Genomic DNA, 16,799 nt, shown 5'->3' on the forward strand with positions numbered 1-16,799 from the left:
GTGACCGTTGTTTTGTTTTGATCTCTCCCCTGCGCTTCCGTGTTCGTCACTTCTGAGTGGCGCATGCGCATTGCCGACCTCATGCGCCCGGAGCTGCTTCCGTGTACAACTGTTGGCACACGCTAGTTTAAAGTGATTATTACGTTTTAAATACGGTTATTTTTCTTACAAAAACGCATCGATTCGCTACAAGTCAAGTCAAGTCAAGTCACCTTTATTTATATAGCGCTTTTAACAATACAGATTGTGTCAAAGCAACTGAATCACATGATCCTTCAGAAATCATTCTAATATGCTGGTCAAAAACATTTCAATGCTGAAAACACTTGTGCTGCTTTAATGAATAGAAAGTTAAAAAGAACAGCATTTATTTGAAGTAGAAATCTTGTGTTTAATCTTTAATCTTGTAGTAGAAATTTAAATGTCTTTACTGTCACTTTTGATCAATTTAATGCATCCTTGCTGAATAAAAGTAAAATAAATAAATCAATAAATATCTTTTACCCCAAACTTTTGAACGGTAATGAAAATCACACAAATCTTACACTCATCTCTGTTGTATGACGTTCAGGAACAAACACATACGAGGAGGCAGCAGCATACATCCAGTGCCAGTTCGAGGATCTGAACAGAAGAAAGGAAACAAAGGAGATCTACACACACTTCACTTGTGCTACGGACACCAAGAACGTACAGTTTGTGTTTGATGCGGTCACTGATGTCATTATCAAGAATAACCTCATAGAGTGTGGCCTCTATTGAAGCATCATCTGTCTGCTAAGGTAAGTGCAGCTAAAGAAAAAAGGGCCTACAGGACAGCATGTGAGGACCACAGTGGAGCGTTTTCACAGTGTGCATATTTATCTGTGCACGTTTTCACAAGGAAATCATGAATCATCAATATTTGCACTTATTTTTTTTTCTAAATTTAGAATATAAAACCATGCGTATTGAAACCCACAGACCCCTGGTAATTTTAAAAGCATGAAATGTGTTCATTTGAAATGTGTTTCATATACTGTATTTTATTATTATTAAGACATGTTTTTTATTTACAGTTATTTATGGAAGATTTCTGAGGTTCACTGACTGGTTGTTCCTGGTTTTGTCTGTTTCCTCTGTTGGCGAATAAGCGAGAGAGACTTCCTCCCCACTGCATGCACTCTTCACACTAAATGCAGTAGCTATGCCCATGGACATTTTTTCCCATATCATTCGTAATGACAGTCTGTTATGGACATTATTTCTTTGCATGATACCACTATGCATAGATCATAATCCACAATAGACAGTAATATGTGTCTATGTACTAATCTCAGTTGCATCAAATATCTTTGTTTTTGTTTTTTTAACACAGCAAGCAGCAAGATTTCGATCTGAGTGCTTTTAATAATAATGTATCGGTTCTTATGGGAAAGTTACCATTTTGCCATGTCTTTCATAGCAATTACTTAGCTAATTTATTCATTTTTAGGTCTGTCTTTAAGTTTGCATATATTTGCATACTTCTCCGAATTAAGCCGCTAGTGTGAGAACTATTGTTGTATATTGTGTTGTATTATTATCATACCTTTAGTAATTCACAGCCCAATCACAAAGCAATAGTGCACTGTTTATTTTTTCACTAATTAGACATGTATCACTTTATATAACACTTTATATAACCCACTATTTTTGTATCTCTTGAAGACCAGTATAGGTGTGAACAAATGTTTTTCTCACAGATACATTTCTGAATGGTTCAGAAATAATGACCCTCTGTTGGGTCAAGAACACGTGGGAACAAATGCCATGAAAACAGAACATGATGGCCAGATTTTACAAGACTTGCTTGATGTGCTTTTGTTTAATCCTGTGGATTTCAGTATTTTTAAACAAACTGACACAATGTGATCTGGTTTTTAATACCTGTATTTAATCTGAAAAGTGTTGACATCAAGTCAGATGTTGCTTCCAGAACATGCCAAACAGCCAGTTACCTGCATGTACAAGACAGATATTATCCATATATTATGTAAAAAGTATGGTATTCCAGTTCTGGTACATTCATGTACTCGGTCTGGATTCATGCAACAATCTGTGATTTCTTTACTATATCACTGTGCGTTACTGTTTCAGCTATTTGAAACATGAAAGTGCAAACGAACAACTAGCTTTAACGATAGCACTGAATCACTAATATGCTAATAACCTGGTTTGTTTAATTTTCTGAAAACCCTTTTTTGAGTAGTATTTAAAACCTGTTTTGTTTTATGGGCTTTTCTTATCATATGTAACTCTCCAAAGTACAATGTCAACAATTGCTGCAGTTTTGAAAAAATACATATATAATCAAATTACCTTTGTTTAAGGAAACATATAGTTGTATATACATAATCATGATCAGAAATGATCTACAACACTTGAGTTGAAAATAATCTTTTAATTTTAGTCATTGATGTTCAAACAATGAAGGCAAATTTTGACTAAGATCATACCTAAACGTATTTTATTTGTCTTGTTTTAATGAGACTTTGTATCTGATCTAATACTTCAAATGTGCAATTGCCATCTTTGAATCTTTTATTTCCTATTATTCCACCATTTCTCTGATGGTGCCTGTGGCTCTAAATATGTATATATGTGTAGTCTCACAATTGTTCGACATCTTTAATACTCATTTTTGCTGTCATGAAGACGCCTCTTTTTGATTATATAATACTCTTAGCAAAAAGAGTGTTTTGTACTGTGGTTCATTCAAAATTAGCTCTGACACAAAGGGTCTGTGTTTGAAAATCCCAATTAAAACAATGTAAGGTCAGTGTTTTGTGAAAGTAGCGCAATTACAGTGGCGCCAATGGCCAGCCATTTAGTAATTCAACACCAGCAACCAGTGAAATTGATGCAAGTCTTTATTTCATGTGCCTACATTTACATTCCAGAACATCTCCACAAATTCAGACCTCAGGTTTTAAACAAAGCAACAGGCCATTCTAGAATTTTCACTTGTTACTGTAATACTGTATCATAAATATATAGATGTATGTCTCCATTTATATTTTATATAGAATCTTTTTTTAAACAGATTTTTTTCCTACTCTTATTTACAAAACATACTGCCCTACTGTATTTGGGGCTGAAAAAGAAACATCTTTCATATATTGTGTGAGCTGGCAGAATTCAAACAATCACATCTTGCTGATATGCAAGTTTTAACTCTCTCAAAGGAGACCAGATGCTGTACATATAAGAATGTTTCTAATTGCTACCATAGGACCTGATGGGGTCCCACTTCAATTTCTTTAATACAGCAACATTTAATTGCATTAAATTTACTTTTCTTTTTCTGGAAATGAATGGAAAAAAACATCTTAACAGTCAAACCTCTATAGGTTTAACATTAAACACATTGAGAGGAAGCTTCTCCACAAGCATCAATAACTCATAGCATCAAAAGTCCCCTTTCTTTTGTAATCCTTCTCTTGTTGTCTCTACTAGTGGTTTGACAGGAAATGTGTTAAGAGTCCCTTGGCAGGGCAGAGGCCATTAGTCTAATCTGGATCTAGTCTCTGAGGTTTGGTTAAGTTGTTGAGCTTGTTCTTTGGCCGGGGATCCGCTGACCACACTTGACTGCTTACTGTAGAGTTCACCTTCGTGCCATCTGTGGATGTTCTTTTGTTACTGTAGCAACTTCACCAGAGTAAATCCAATCATGCTGGTGGGGATGGGGCAGAAAGATCTAGAAAAAGTAAATTATTAAAAAAGTTCGTGTTGAAATGATTTACAGAACTTTCTGAAATCCATCTACACTGGAAGAGTGGAAGTGTTATGCCATCTAAGCATGTTTACTACCACGGACCATGCTGATGTTAGAAGTATAGATAAAAATACTACTACTACTGAAGGCGATGGGAGTTATTTACTTATATAACGTTCCGTTTGCGTCCAGTGTAGACGGAGTAAGAATATGCTTTGTTTTTTTTAGGGAACATACCTTTGAAAAAGTAGATTGTGTTTAGAACAGACCGCAGTCCTTAAGGTTTTCTTTGATGATAATGTCTGTCACAGCGTTAAACACGATCTCGACATTCTTTGTGTCCGTGGCACAGGTCAGGTGTGCATAGATCTCCTTCACTCCCTTCTTCATGTTCAGATCTTGAAATTGAGTCTTGATGTAGTTGCTGGCATCTTCATATGAGTTTGAACCTGTAAAATTAGGATATTCAACATCATATTTGGTGGGCATATTCAATAAAGGTTGTGCATTTGTATTTACAGTTCCGGTACCACCAAGTGTTTGCTCTGAGCTATGATGCTCATGCATACTGTCGAAGATGAAAAGTCATTTCATTCATTTACTCACTTTCATGCTGATCTAAACCTGTTTGACCTTCTATCTTCTGTTGAGATGAATTTTTGAAGAATATTCTGATGACTATTTCAATATAATGATGTGAATGACTGTGAAGTTACAAACACAATGCAAAAGCACAATAAAAGATCCATACCAGCCAAAAGAAGCCACATCAGAAGCAGACTGAATTGAAGCCTTTATTCATTATTCCCTTCCTCACTTCCAGTGAGCTGTTAACCATTGTGAATAGTTTGAGTCGAATAGTTCAATGAGTTCATTTAAAAGATCGGGCTCAATAGAAGGATTAATTTGTGAATCAGACATTGTCTCATGAACGTGCCAAGGAGAGCTACAGCTAGGGCAAATCAAGATTACTAACTTAAATTTAAATCTGTACCACACACAAAGCTATCATATGGTTTCGAAAGAGTGACAAGACCTCTTTTACGATACTTTTGTGGTTCTTTGCTGTCATTCTGTAGCTTCATAACCCCAGTCCTCATTTGCCTTCAGTTAATTTACAAGAATGCCCAGGATGCTTTCTTTAAAAAGTTTAGAAGTTGTGTTCTACAGAAGAAAGGCATACAGATTTGGAACGGATTGAGGGTGAGATCATTCATTTTTGGGTAAATTATCGTTTAAAGGTGGTGTGTTTATTTTTATAGAGACCTCACTCACCATCATATTCGGGAAAACAGATACTCAGGTGGACTTTCTTGATCTTCTCCTGGAAAAGATCTTTCTTGTTGAGGAAAAGCACAATGGAAGTTGTGGCGAAGAACCTGTGGTTGCAGATACTGTTGAAGAGATGGAGACTCTCATGCATGCGGTTCTGGGGGAAACGTGGGAAACAAGACGACAGTATAAGTTGAGATGCACTGGTAAAGCTTAAAACATCAGTATCAAATCCATTGTTTGGTCTCTGTGATATTTGTAATGTGAATGATCTTGTGTTCTTTGCTGATTAAGGGATGTGTAAGGACTGCTCTTCTCTCTTTGAAATAAAGGTTCCAAAAAGAGGTTTGCTCTGCGATGCCATAGAAGAACCATTTTTGGTTCCACAAAGAAGGTTTCAGTGAATAATTTTTAAAATAACCATTTTTCTTAGTGTGAAGAACATGTTAAAAAATCAAAAGAACCTTATTCCACTATAAAGAATCTTTTGCTCAATCGAAAGACTCCATAGGTGTTAAAGGTTCTTTATGGAACCATAGACGGCAATGAAGAACCTTTATTTTAAAGAGCGTTGCCTAAAGATGAGCACTTACCACTTCATCATCTTCTACCAACACCATGTCATAAGCACTCAGGGCTCCACAGAAGATGATGCAAGTCACACCTTCGAAACAATGAATCCACTTCTTCCTCTCTGACCTCTGGCCACCCACATCAAACATCCTGCAGCCCAGTGAAAAATCATGAAATGGTTTCATTCAAAATGCTGGTTCTTTTTGCTGTAGTTACACAAGATCCGCTGAAATCTACCTGACCCTCTCACATGGATAGTCACACATTTTAGGTCTTCTTGAGTTTTTTTACAGTAGCAATTTTTGTGGCTCTCAGTTTTAACGTAGAGTATGCACAACAGTTGATTCAATCACATTAGCCAGGTAAGACACACCTGAAGTAGAGCTCTTTGCAGGAGAACTGTTCCTCAATGATACCAGTAGTCTTGACTCGAGATCTCAGCACATCCTGCTCAGTGGGGAGGTAGTCAGGTTTGCAGATTCTGTCCATTTCACTCAAGTAGCTGTTGGAGATGAGCCATCAATTTACAGACACACCTGAATTGTCCATCTGCTAAAGTCCTGAAAATCTCCAAAGCATAACAACTCTGTACTATAGGGGTGCCACAGCCCTACAGAGTTAGGCTTCAACCTTAATTAAACATACCTGATCCAGATAATCAAGCCCTTCAGGATTATTTGAAAACCAAAGGCATGTTTGTTGAAGCAAGGTTTGAACTAAACTCTGCAGGACTGCAACCCTCCAGAAGTTCTAACCCTTGGTGTTCTGCATTCCCATAATACAAAGGTAATTATGGACAATGTTTTGCTGTCCCTGTTGAGTGTTGTACTCACTATCCAGCAGAGTCGTTCAGCTGGTACTCAGCAGCTCTCTCAAACGAGGCCTGCACACCCGCATCCTTCCATAGCCTCTTGATGACGTCTGCCAGCTCTGGAGGCATGGAGCCCTCCTCAATGGAGTCAGACAGGTTCTGGAGCTTCTGACCGTCCTCCTGCATGACACAAAGAAATGGGGCACTGTTAGCCACCATGCAGTGAGTTATTAATTCTTTCTATTATTTAATAAGTCACGATAAAGATAGCAACATATCTTTTCTACCTAATTGTTACATAAATCCAAGTGTAATGGATTATCGAGAAAAAAAAGTAGAACCAAAGACTTGGTTCTATGCATCAGTTTTTGATTTGATTTTAAGATGTAGAGTTTTCAGGGGTAGGGTTTAAGCGATCTAAATGTTTGGAATCAGCAGAGAAAAGTCTATCGATTTCAATTAGCCACTAATATACGCCCTGTAAAGGTAAAGAAGGTACACAAGGTGTACCTTTTGAAAGGGTGAAAACTTTTGTACCTTTTTTCTAGAGAGTGTAGATTGTGAACAGTTCATCCATGCATAACGTTTAATTTTTAAAAATGTTGAAATGAAAACAAATTTCATTTCATGCCAAAATTGTGTATGTTGTTGTGTTTCAACGTGTGCATTTTGTTGGCATGTGAATGTCTACACACTAATCATTGGTCTTTTTGTGCTTTGGAGCTGTTTTGCAGACCTGTGCTGCTGGTGACCCAAAGTTGATGTCCAGCATCTCCATGCCTCTGATGATGGCCAGAGCAGATTGCAGGATGTTGCCAAAAATAATAGATCGAAACTCCATTTGTTCTTCTTTTGTATAACCACCTTGATGGAGAATTCTTGGGGGGAGCAACAGAGTGTTTTGATTCAAGTTTTAAAACTGAGTACTGTACGTACAGTACATATACAGGGCAGGCTTCACATTCACTACCATCTGTTGGTCACGCATTAGCATTACACTCTTAAAAATAAAGGTGCTTAAAAGGTTTTCACAGCGATGCCATAGAAGAACCATTTTTGGTTCCGCAAAGAACCATTCAGTCAAAGGTTCTTTAAAGAACCATCTCTTTCTTACCTTTTTATAAACTGAAGAACCTTCTTTCACCTTCTTTTTGTGAAACAGAAAGGTTCTTCAGATGTTAAAGGTTCTTTATGGAACAATTTAGACAAAAAGGTTCTTCTATGGCATCATGAAGCAGCACCTTAGTTTTTAAGAGTGTACAAGGGGTACAACATTGTATGCACTGACATTTCCCAAATGCACACCAATTGTTAAAAGAAAATTTCAACTAGAATGCATGGATGAGATTTTAATTTCACTTCAGGTTGGATAAAATATATATCCTGAATTCTGTGCTTCCACAGCCTGTAATACAAACGGACTATTCTGAGCATACATTTTGGATGTTGCATGGTTTTAAACTCACTTCATCTGTTTTACAATGGTGCTCTTCCCTGACTCACCAGCACCTACAAGACAGAAAGAAAAATATGATGCAGAACAATGTATGAGCAACAAAAGAACAAATGAGGAGCCCTCAAATGCTCTTAAACGGAACTTCAGACAATGTTCCATCTAAATACCCTCTATGACGTTTAGCTTTTAAATTGCTAGTAAATTTCACACATAATTACAAAGACACAGTAAGTAACACACTGAATTAAATGTGAAGTTTTGAAGCCGGAAGACTGAAATAGTATTTTCCTGAATTTAGTTATTTGAATTGTTTATTTTCTGCTCTGTGGATTTTGATTTTAATAATGAGGTCAATGTTAAGCGGTAGATGATCTGTTAAGAATAAACTAATAGATTGTCATTGATGGCCAGGTCAGAGGAAGGCTCTTTAACCTGCTTATAAAGTGACCCAATTGGATTTGTGTTAGGGAAAGCCTCTCAGAAGATCACTGACAATTTGATTGGTCTTGGAGCTTCAGTCAGTCCAGGGCAAGGGGGTGGGGCTTAACCATCTCCCGTGGCAACTGTCACTCTTACGTGCCCTTAACTGTAGCTCTAAAGAGAACATGCGTCATCCCAGGTGCACCGTTCGAATGCTTAGTTTAGCAACTAGATTAAATTATGCTGTCTACTTCCTAATTCTCAGGTGTGAACGCATATCAGTACCATTATTACCACACTCTTTGGCTTTTATTGTGCAAAAAAGTCTAAAGTGATTTGCTAATTTATTGAGAAAACTCATTTCGATAATTTACTACACAGAGATGGAAGAGTATGTATCTATAATAAATTTAACTTCTTCTAATTTAGTATTTCAATGTTGTTATTATCTGAGAACAGCAGGTTATGAACTTTCTGTTCAGACAGGAAGTGATTTATCAAGCTGCAAGAAATCAGGTCGGTACTTAATCAATGCATCTGTCTCACAGTGATTTGGTGAAATGGCTCACTGATGTAAGGTGTCTTGATGTAAAAAACTGTTAGGAGCACTCAAACTGGCCTCCTTCGCTTTCCGTTTCCATTGGAAGATAAACTGAACCTGAGTTTAAGAGGATCGGGGCTTAAACCATCACAGTAATCGGATTCTGGGCTTATTGTCAATATGCCACAATTCACAGTGTTCCTCAGGTTGTGATCTTTTAAGACGACTTCATTTGCAGTGAAAATGTGGATGTGTTGCTGAAGTCAAGGTGGAATTGAACATTTTAAAAGCTAATTTAATATAAACTTTTAATTAGACAAAGATCATTCATGTTAAAAATGGTTAACAGAAAAAGAGCTGATGTGCATCACTTAATTCACATGCAAAATCATCTGAAATGCATTAGCACTTGCTAGTGTTGTAAATGCCATCAAATAGGTGTTATGGTGCAAAATGGCATAATCATTTGTAAAAAAAAAAAAGTATGTAATCTCTGTTGTATTTTAATGCTACCGCATTATGAAGACAAACATGACAACTGATTACAATTGTGTCATTTATAATATAATTACATAACCCCTTGTTGTCTCAAATCCTTTGTAAATCAGATTTGTCTTAATGCTCTGCCTCAGTGCATCTATAAATCTTAATCCCTGAAAAAAATCAGATAAACAAACTTTCTCATAGTGTTGACTATTCTGATCGGTACAAGTTAATGTTAATCAAAAAGGATGCATATATCTTATGTTCAGAAACAACTGAAGTTCTTCTAAGATGCTAAGATCTGCAGCAACTTCTTCCAACGTACTAGTAGTGACCACCTATTGCAGGCACTCATTCTGGATGCAGAATCTCTTAACTCAGCACCAGTGGACTGAGGAATCAAACGAACACCAATTTCTTACCCAGCAGCAGAAGTTTGACAGTTTTTGCTTCTTTATCAGCATCTTCCTGGAGCTGTTTTTCCAGCTCTTTGGACTTCTTGGCCATTTCCTTATCCTCTGAGCTCGCTCCGCTACCCATCCCGTCGTCTGACGCTTCCCTGTCAAGTTCCTCAAGGAAAGAAATTTTGCCGGCTTCCCCTGTGCTTTGCGGAGAGAGAAATGGATACAGGTAGCCCTGTACTATGGATCACGTGGCAGGAGGAGGGTCGCAAAAGTGTTGATTCCACTTCTAGGTGTGACTGACCTACCTCGGGATGGACGAGTGGATAGAGACAGGCACAGAGACTGAAGCGGAATGCCCTGCTTCCTCCTTTGGTCGCTCTATCCCCTCTAATTCCTCCTTGTCCATCTCAAAAGTCTTAGTTTAGGATTGGGGAGGGCTTTGCTGATCTTCCTGTGTGAACCAGCCAATCCTATTAGCTCGGCTAACAAGGACAGAAATGAAGGTTGTAAAAATTAGGACCAATGCTTCTAGTGAATTAGCTTTTGACATTGATCAGATGATAATGTGGGATCAGTTGGGGCTTGTTTGGATTTGTGGCTGATATGGTGAAACCTCTGTGTGTTCTAGAACTGCTTAACAATATTTTAAGTTTTAGAAAAATGAGCTTGAGCTTTTACAGTAATATGCATGTATAAAATCTGCTTCTTCTTCAGAATTTTTAGTTCATTGGCACCACAAAGTCAACAGTTTTCTTAACAATATTTCAGTCTGTTAAACTCTGATGTTGATTTAGTTCTTAGAGGTCAGAGGATGAAGGGTTTTGCTCTTGTCCTTGGTGGACTCTTTTGTCTGAGGGGTTGACACGTATAGCATTCTCCAATTGACACACACACACACACACACACACACACACACACAAACAGTTTCACGTGTTATGTATCCCCGAGCTTGGGGGACTAGAGGTAAAGGAGGAGAGCTTACAGGTCAGTGTGTCTTGTTTCCGGGAGATGGGAGTGGTAAAGTCAGCACTGAAGTTGCCATCCGATCACCGTTCTCTTCTCCAACATCATCTTTAACACCATTGAACTGATCTTTATCTCCACCACCCACTGCACTTAAGAGAATGCATGTGCATTAACTGTCCACTATAACTCATCAATACGATTTATTCTCATTGGGCTGTGAAAACTGATTTATTTTTATCCTGGCTTAAAGCGTGTATTAAATGATTCAACCTACCTGATTCAACTTTTCACATCCATCCAATATTAGGCAGTTGTTTCATATTTATTTCTGTGTGTATGTCTTTGATGTGAAATAAACCAATTTCATTTGGTGGTTTTGTTTGTCAGTTTTGAATAGCGACATAAAATATACTCTTAATGGAATGTCTCAAGGATTAATAAGTACAAATTTGCTCTTGCAAACGTGTGTTCATTAAAGCAAATCTCTAAAGAGGAAAAACAAGTAGGGTATAATTGATGCCACACTTAAGAACAATGTGTATTTGTTAAAAAAAAAAATTGTGTATGCATTGCTTAGATTTAAGTGTAGCATGTGCAGGATGATGATTCATCATTATTCAGCATTATTAAGGGAAATATATATAAACATAATTTAGTTGCCATGCACAAAATGTAAAATTATTACCCCTGGCTAAACATTTACAGAATGTATAAATTACTTTTCATATCATTGTTATTAATATTTAGGAATGTAAAAAACTAACTTAACTATTCTATTTTAAAGTGTGTTTTGAAAATGTTATGACTTACAAAGCAGAATCCCAGTAAAAGAGATTCATCTAAAAGTTAGGCTACATCTATATATATATAATCTTTACATATAACTCATGGAATTATGAAATAACTCCATGAAATTCAAAACTGTTTCGACTGACTAAATCTTACAAATGTGGCTATTCAGATGAAATGACAAAGTTATGAAGAGTAGCCTACAGCCATTTATTATATGTGTTAAGATTTTGTGAGATTAAGGAAACGTCAAATATTTGAAAACACTTCTAACTTGACGAGGAAAGCGGCGCAGCAATAAAAAAATGTCCGTCTCGCGCATGTTTACGTAGAATACAACGATTAAAAAGCAGAGGAACGCGAAGTCGCGTTCTGGGCGTCTCAACCAGCGCTAAATCTCTACTAAATGAATTGGCCTACATGTCAACCAGAAGTCAACAATCGCTCCTCAGCGAATCATTAACTCTGCTTTCAGTTGATTTGAAACAAATACGTTTACACTGATCTAAAACCAGAAACATATCCGACCTTCCCACTCGGTAGCGCATGCTCCTTCCCCAGATGGATGATGGGGAAAAAAACTCTGTGAAAGCAGATTTCAACCCACGTCACTTTGGGTAAACTGATGTTTTCTTACTGCTTGTGGCAGGTTGTGAGCACCCAAATCCCTAAATGCTTCCTAGATTAATATAGCAAGCTAATCATGGTATCCTTCTCTTCATCAGAGCCAATCTCATTAGGGTTTCTGTGGTCCAGGCCTGCCTCTAACACTCCAGCACAGCTTCCAAGCTGCTGACAAGATTACTAGCTGAGGCCCTTGTGGGTCAGGGTGGGTGACAGTGGACTGGGATTGCTTTAGATGGTTAGTTCCTGCCTAAAATATATGGTATACGGTATAAAAATAATTCAGTTGAGTTGAAAATTGCATTACATACACACATTTTTTACTTTTCCTTGCAGGTTGTATAAATTGCTCAATCCAGCATGCTAGTTGTTTTAATCCTGATTATGCATAAACTGTTTTGTCACCATTTTTCATGCACTTCAATTAATATGTGACAGAGACTGGTGCAGGAGCATCTCAACCCTGCAGTTTCAAATGGAATAGCTAAATGCATGCTTTTGCAGAGATCTGATCTGCATTCAGGCCTGACACAGAATTTAAACAGCATGAGCGGTTTCCCTAGTGGAAGGACTGTTTGAATCATTGACTCATTCTTGCACTCATATAAAGGTGTAACGTGAACAGTACGCCTACAGTCTCCTGTGAGATCATGCACTATTGGTCATGGCACAGTGCTCGTAAAAATTAGTAATATGCGCTGTCCTAATAGATGGTTGTTTGCAAAAAAAATGCATGACATTTCTGTGCAAATAATGTTTTTTATATGTTGATTTCATATTGATTTTGGTATTTTGTTGGTATTTTGCATTCTTTTTGGATTCATTCTTGCCAATGTAGGTTTCTTGTGGCATTGATGCATTAATATAAACAGGGTATCCTTGAACGAACATGAGCGCATCACTCTCAGTCTCCACAAGAGGGAGATGTAAACCATCGCTTTAAAGGGTTAGTTCACCCCAAAATGAAAATTCTGTCATTAATTACTCACCCTCATGTCGTTCAAAATCCATAAGACCTCCGTTCATCTTCGGAACACAAATTAAGATATTTTTGATGGAATCTGAGAGCTCTCTGACCCTCCCATAGACAGCAACACAACTAAATGTCACAGAAACGTAGCAAGGACATCGGTAAAACAGTCCATGTGACATCAGTGGCTCAACTAAAATTTTGCGAAGCTACGAGAAAACGTTTTATGCGCAAAGAAAACAAAAATTACATAATTTATTTAATAATTCTTCTCCCCCGAGTTATGTCTTCTGCCATTTTGGAGAGTACCCAAGAAGGTAATCAGCATTGTTTACGTTAGGAGGGGAAAGCCCGCACATGAATGTAATCGGCGTAATCAGCATTGTTTACACTTAGGGTAAAGCTGCGTATGTGTTGTGATACTCTCCAAAATGGGGGAAGAAGAATTGTTGAATAAAGTCGTCATTTTTGTTTTCTTTGTGCACAAAAAGTATTCTCGTAGCTTTGCAAAATTGAAGTTGAGCCACTGATTTCACATGGACTGTTTTACCGACGTCCTTGCTACGTTTCTGTCTGGGAAAATTTCAGTTGCTTTGCTGTCTATGGAGGGTCAGCGAGCTCTCAGATTCCATCAAAAATATCTTAATTTGTGTTCCGAAGATGAACAAAGGTCTTAGGGGTTTGGAATGACAAAATTTTCATTTTGGGGTGAACTAACCCTTTAATGCACTCTGCCTGATATATACATTAGCTTAGGAGGAAGGAAATCTCAACAACCATCTCTTCATAATTCACTGACTTAATATATTGATTTCATCTAAAGTCCATATGTTCTGTAACTTCATGGCATAAAATTTTTTTTATTTTTTTTTGCAGGAGTATAATATCAAATAAATTTTTTCGCCTTTGGTTCCGTATGTAAGCTAATACTAAAGTTTCCAGGGCCCATTGGAGCTGGTTTTCTACCATGCTGACATGTCCAGTCAGCACAGAGACAGAAAGATTCTTTTGTTATGTAAAGAAGACCCCTCGCTGTACATTGCTGATGAGGGTCAGTGTATGCTGTCACTAGCATTTCACAGGCATTCTCATTATGTAAAAATGAGCAGCTCATGAACTGAATTTGCTGAATTTGAATTTCAGTACCTGTCAAGATGCAGAATTAGGAAGCAAATTTGAATTTAGGTAGAATTAAATGAAAATGTTAAAATTCGGTTTCTAATTTTTAATAATACAATTTCAATACGAATTTCCATGAATACATTATTTCACACACACCATTGGCATTGGTTGTCTGTGCAATAATGTATTCATGAAAATTAATATTTTCAATAACATTACATGATATTAATAATCAATACATAAGTTTGTATGTATGTATGTATATATATATGTGTGTGTGTGTGTGTGTGTATGTATGTGTGTATATAATACATATAATACATATATGATGCTCATAATATAACACAACATATGGCATATTTTCTGTAACATTAGATGATATTAATAATCAATAAATAAGTTTGTATTTAAATATTTAATTATTTAGAGCACACACACATACATATAATGCACATATGATGCTTAAAATATAATTATAAAATATAATTGTTCATATAATATGCATTATATAAAATGTAATTTTTACAGTAATTTCCAGTTAATCCGTTAAGAAAAAAATATTTCGGAATAAATATATATAATTAATAGCCCAAATCGATATAATTATGTTTTGTTCAAAATCGGTTGTATTGTGTTAAATTCCTTTTATTTGCAATTCATTAAATTTCCAAATCAGATTCTATTTTAGATTTTTTAATTTTGCCCAATCTTGCTTGACTGTTTAAACGAATTTTCATGTTATAATTAGAAAGATTCTAACTGTTATGATCCATACAATCATCTCAAAGATTCTCAACCCTAAACATTTCTTCACTCTGTAGCGGCTTTTCCCCCCAAGTTTTGATACTGTGCATCTCTCATATTTGATTTGCTACATTTCACAGACACGATTCCGAAGGTTGCCCATCACAGAGGCGACACAGAGTCAGTATCCTCCCCCACCCATCGCACAGTGCACCTCTTCCGGCTGACTAAACTTGGAGTCCTGAGCCAGCGCATGGCTCGTCATGTTTCGTCTTGTCTCCTGGGGCTGTGAGAATGAGGAGCATTCCTTTATCATCATCACAGCATTATTCAGATTCCCGCCATACTCTCCTGTCACGTTCCACATGGCTCGGGGGTTTCCATGGAAACAGTGCGGAGTGACAGCATGCAGTCAGCGTGTTAGTGGGCACTGGGAGGTGTGGGGAGGAGCCAGTTCCCCCACTGCAGCATCCGAAGAGCGGGGATGTCTCTTTCACACACACGACTGAACATCCTCCTTACTGCAATCAAAGCCCCTCTGGTCCGAGTGTGTGCCCCCCCCCCCGCTAGGAATCCTCAGTGTCATAATCAACCAGTGTTTTGTCCGTCTCTGGCGAATCTCAAGCCAAAATGTCTTCTAAGCTGCCTTCAGGCAAACCCACGTCCCCTTTCAGGAAGAGAGGCAGCCTGCAGTACACAGCCAGTGGAGGTAAGTGTGTTTGTTCAAAAACAATATGGATTTATAAAAGTGCGTGTGTGTGTGTGTCTGTGTGTGTGTGTGTGTGTGTGTGTGTGTGAGAGAGTTTTTCTGTCTCTCTCTCTTTCTTATAGAGCTAAAACTAATACTTTACATGAATGTTTTTCTCTTTGAAATGGAATAATGGCTCCTGGGTCTGTATTTGATATTTCTCTGATGAGCAGAAAGAGGAAGTTATGTATTACACATAATTTTCTTAGCCATAATCACATTGGCAGTAGGCCTACTTAGCTGATTGTGTTTGCTACCACAACGCCTCAATTCCTGAATAAATTCATCCAGATAATGTTCCTGATTCAATTGCAAGAAAGCCAGATGAGGCAAATCAAACATGCACCAGTTACGGTCTAGACCACATCCATAAAATGCATGCAACACATTGTCTGTGGTCAGGCCAGCATTGCGTAAGGCTTACATAAGATCCGATCCAAAAACCACTTCACACCTCTCTCTCGCAGAAAAACTGTGATTTTATCCAGTGCTAGAAGCACAAACACATTACTTAGGTGTAGCATGTATTCATTAGACATTCGTGCCTCTGATGTTGTGGTTAAAACCTGAAACAGTGTTCTGGAAAGTGCATTTATCTCTGGCTGAGTGCAAAACCAGACTCATTTGACTTTCGGGAGCCTGAGGCAGGAAATATTATGAAAAAGCATCTTCGCCACAGAGATGGAGAAATTAAATGAGCGTTGAGGTTTGGCATGTGACATATTGCTGTTGTCTTAAAAAAAAATGATGCAAAATTTAAACCACACAGTTCCAGACAACCACAGTTACAGTCAAATAGGCACAAAAACAGTTCTCTTTCTCTCTCACACGCACACATGCAGCAATAAATTATAGCCTTTGCTTTAAATGAAAAATCCTTTAAACAGTGTTTTTAGAGACACAGCAACATGCAATATTTAAAATTCCTCTTGCATTTCAGCAGCAATCAAGTGTCTGATTACTGAAAGCCTGCGTGCTCTTTTACTGTGGCTCATTCTTGACATATTAATGGACTCTGAATATGCAAATACATGGTATGATTTGAAAGAAAGACCTCAGAAAAAAAAGATGGGTAAATGTTCCATTTTGTTTCTTTATCATAATTCTTTATATATATATATATATATATATATACACTGA

At 37.4% G+C, this 16,799-nt stretch overlaps 3 protein-coding genes across 7 annotated transcripts in view; 2 read left to right on the plus strand and 1 right to left on the minus strand.

Annotated features, from left to right (window-relative positions):
* The window catches only part of LOC107668041 (guanine nucleotide-binding protein G(k) subunit alpha-like), a 16,821-nt gene extending 13,481 nt beyond the window's left edge, over positions 1–3,340 (plus strand). For all 3 annotated transcript variants that reach the window (XM_016459784.1, XM_016459785.1, XM_016459786.1), the window contains 2 exons: positions 572–782; positions 1,059–3,340. In XM_016459784.1, the coding sequence (XP_016315270.1) occupies positions 572–762 (191 nt within the window). In that variant the 3' untranslated portion in view covers positions 763–782; positions 1,059–3,340. The remainder of the gene's footprint in view (positions 1–571; positions 783–1,058) is intronic.
* On the minus strand, positions 3,057–10,175 carry LOC107668040 (guanine nucleotide-binding protein G(t) subunit alpha-2-like). 2 transcript variants are annotated; one of them, XM_016459781.1, is made up of 10 exons: positions 10,002–10,175; positions 9,715–9,896; positions 7,859–7,901; positions 7,129–7,270; positions 6,415–6,572; positions 5,955–6,083; positions 5,602–5,731; positions 5,012–5,165; positions 3,974–4,185; positions 3,057–3,718 (listed from the first exon to the last, which is right to left on the minus strand). In XM_016459781.1, exons 1-9 carry the CDS (start codon positions 10,100–10,102, stop codon positions 3,995–3,997), a joined length of 1,230 nt encoding a protein of 409 aa, XP_016315267.1. In that variant the 5' UTR covers positions 10,103–10,175; the 3' UTR covers positions 3,057–3,718; positions 3,974–3,994. The 2 variants fall into 2 exon arrangements, with proteins under 2 accessions (XP_016315267.1, XP_016315269.1); XM_016459783.1 differs by having other exon boundaries at positions 3,091–3,718; positions 9,715–9,891; positions 10,002–10,084.
* Positions 10,176–15,355: 5,180 nt separating this feature from the next.
* The window catches only part of LOC107668035 (AMP deaminase 2-like), a 31,456-nt gene continuing 30,012 nt past the window's right edge, over positions 15,356–16,799 (plus strand). For both annotated transcript variants that reach the window (XM_016459770.1, XM_016459771.1), the window contains exon 1: positions 15,356–15,620. In XM_016459770.1, the coding sequence (XP_016315256.1) occupies positions 15,542–15,620 (79 nt within the window). In that variant the 5' untranslated portion in view covers positions 15,356–15,541. The remainder of the gene's footprint in view (positions 15,621–16,799) is intronic.

This window comes from Sinocyclocheilus anshuiensis, unplaced genomic scaffold (assembly GCF_001515605.1).
Source record: "Sinocyclocheilus anshuiensis isolate Anshui unplaced genomic scaffold, SAMN03320099.WGS_v1.1 scaffold1024, whole genome shotgun sequence".
In the NCBI taxonomy this organism is placed as follows: domain Eukaryota; kingdom Metazoa; phylum Chordata; class Actinopteri; order Cypriniformes; family Cyprinidae; genus Sinocyclocheilus; species Sinocyclocheilus anshuiensis.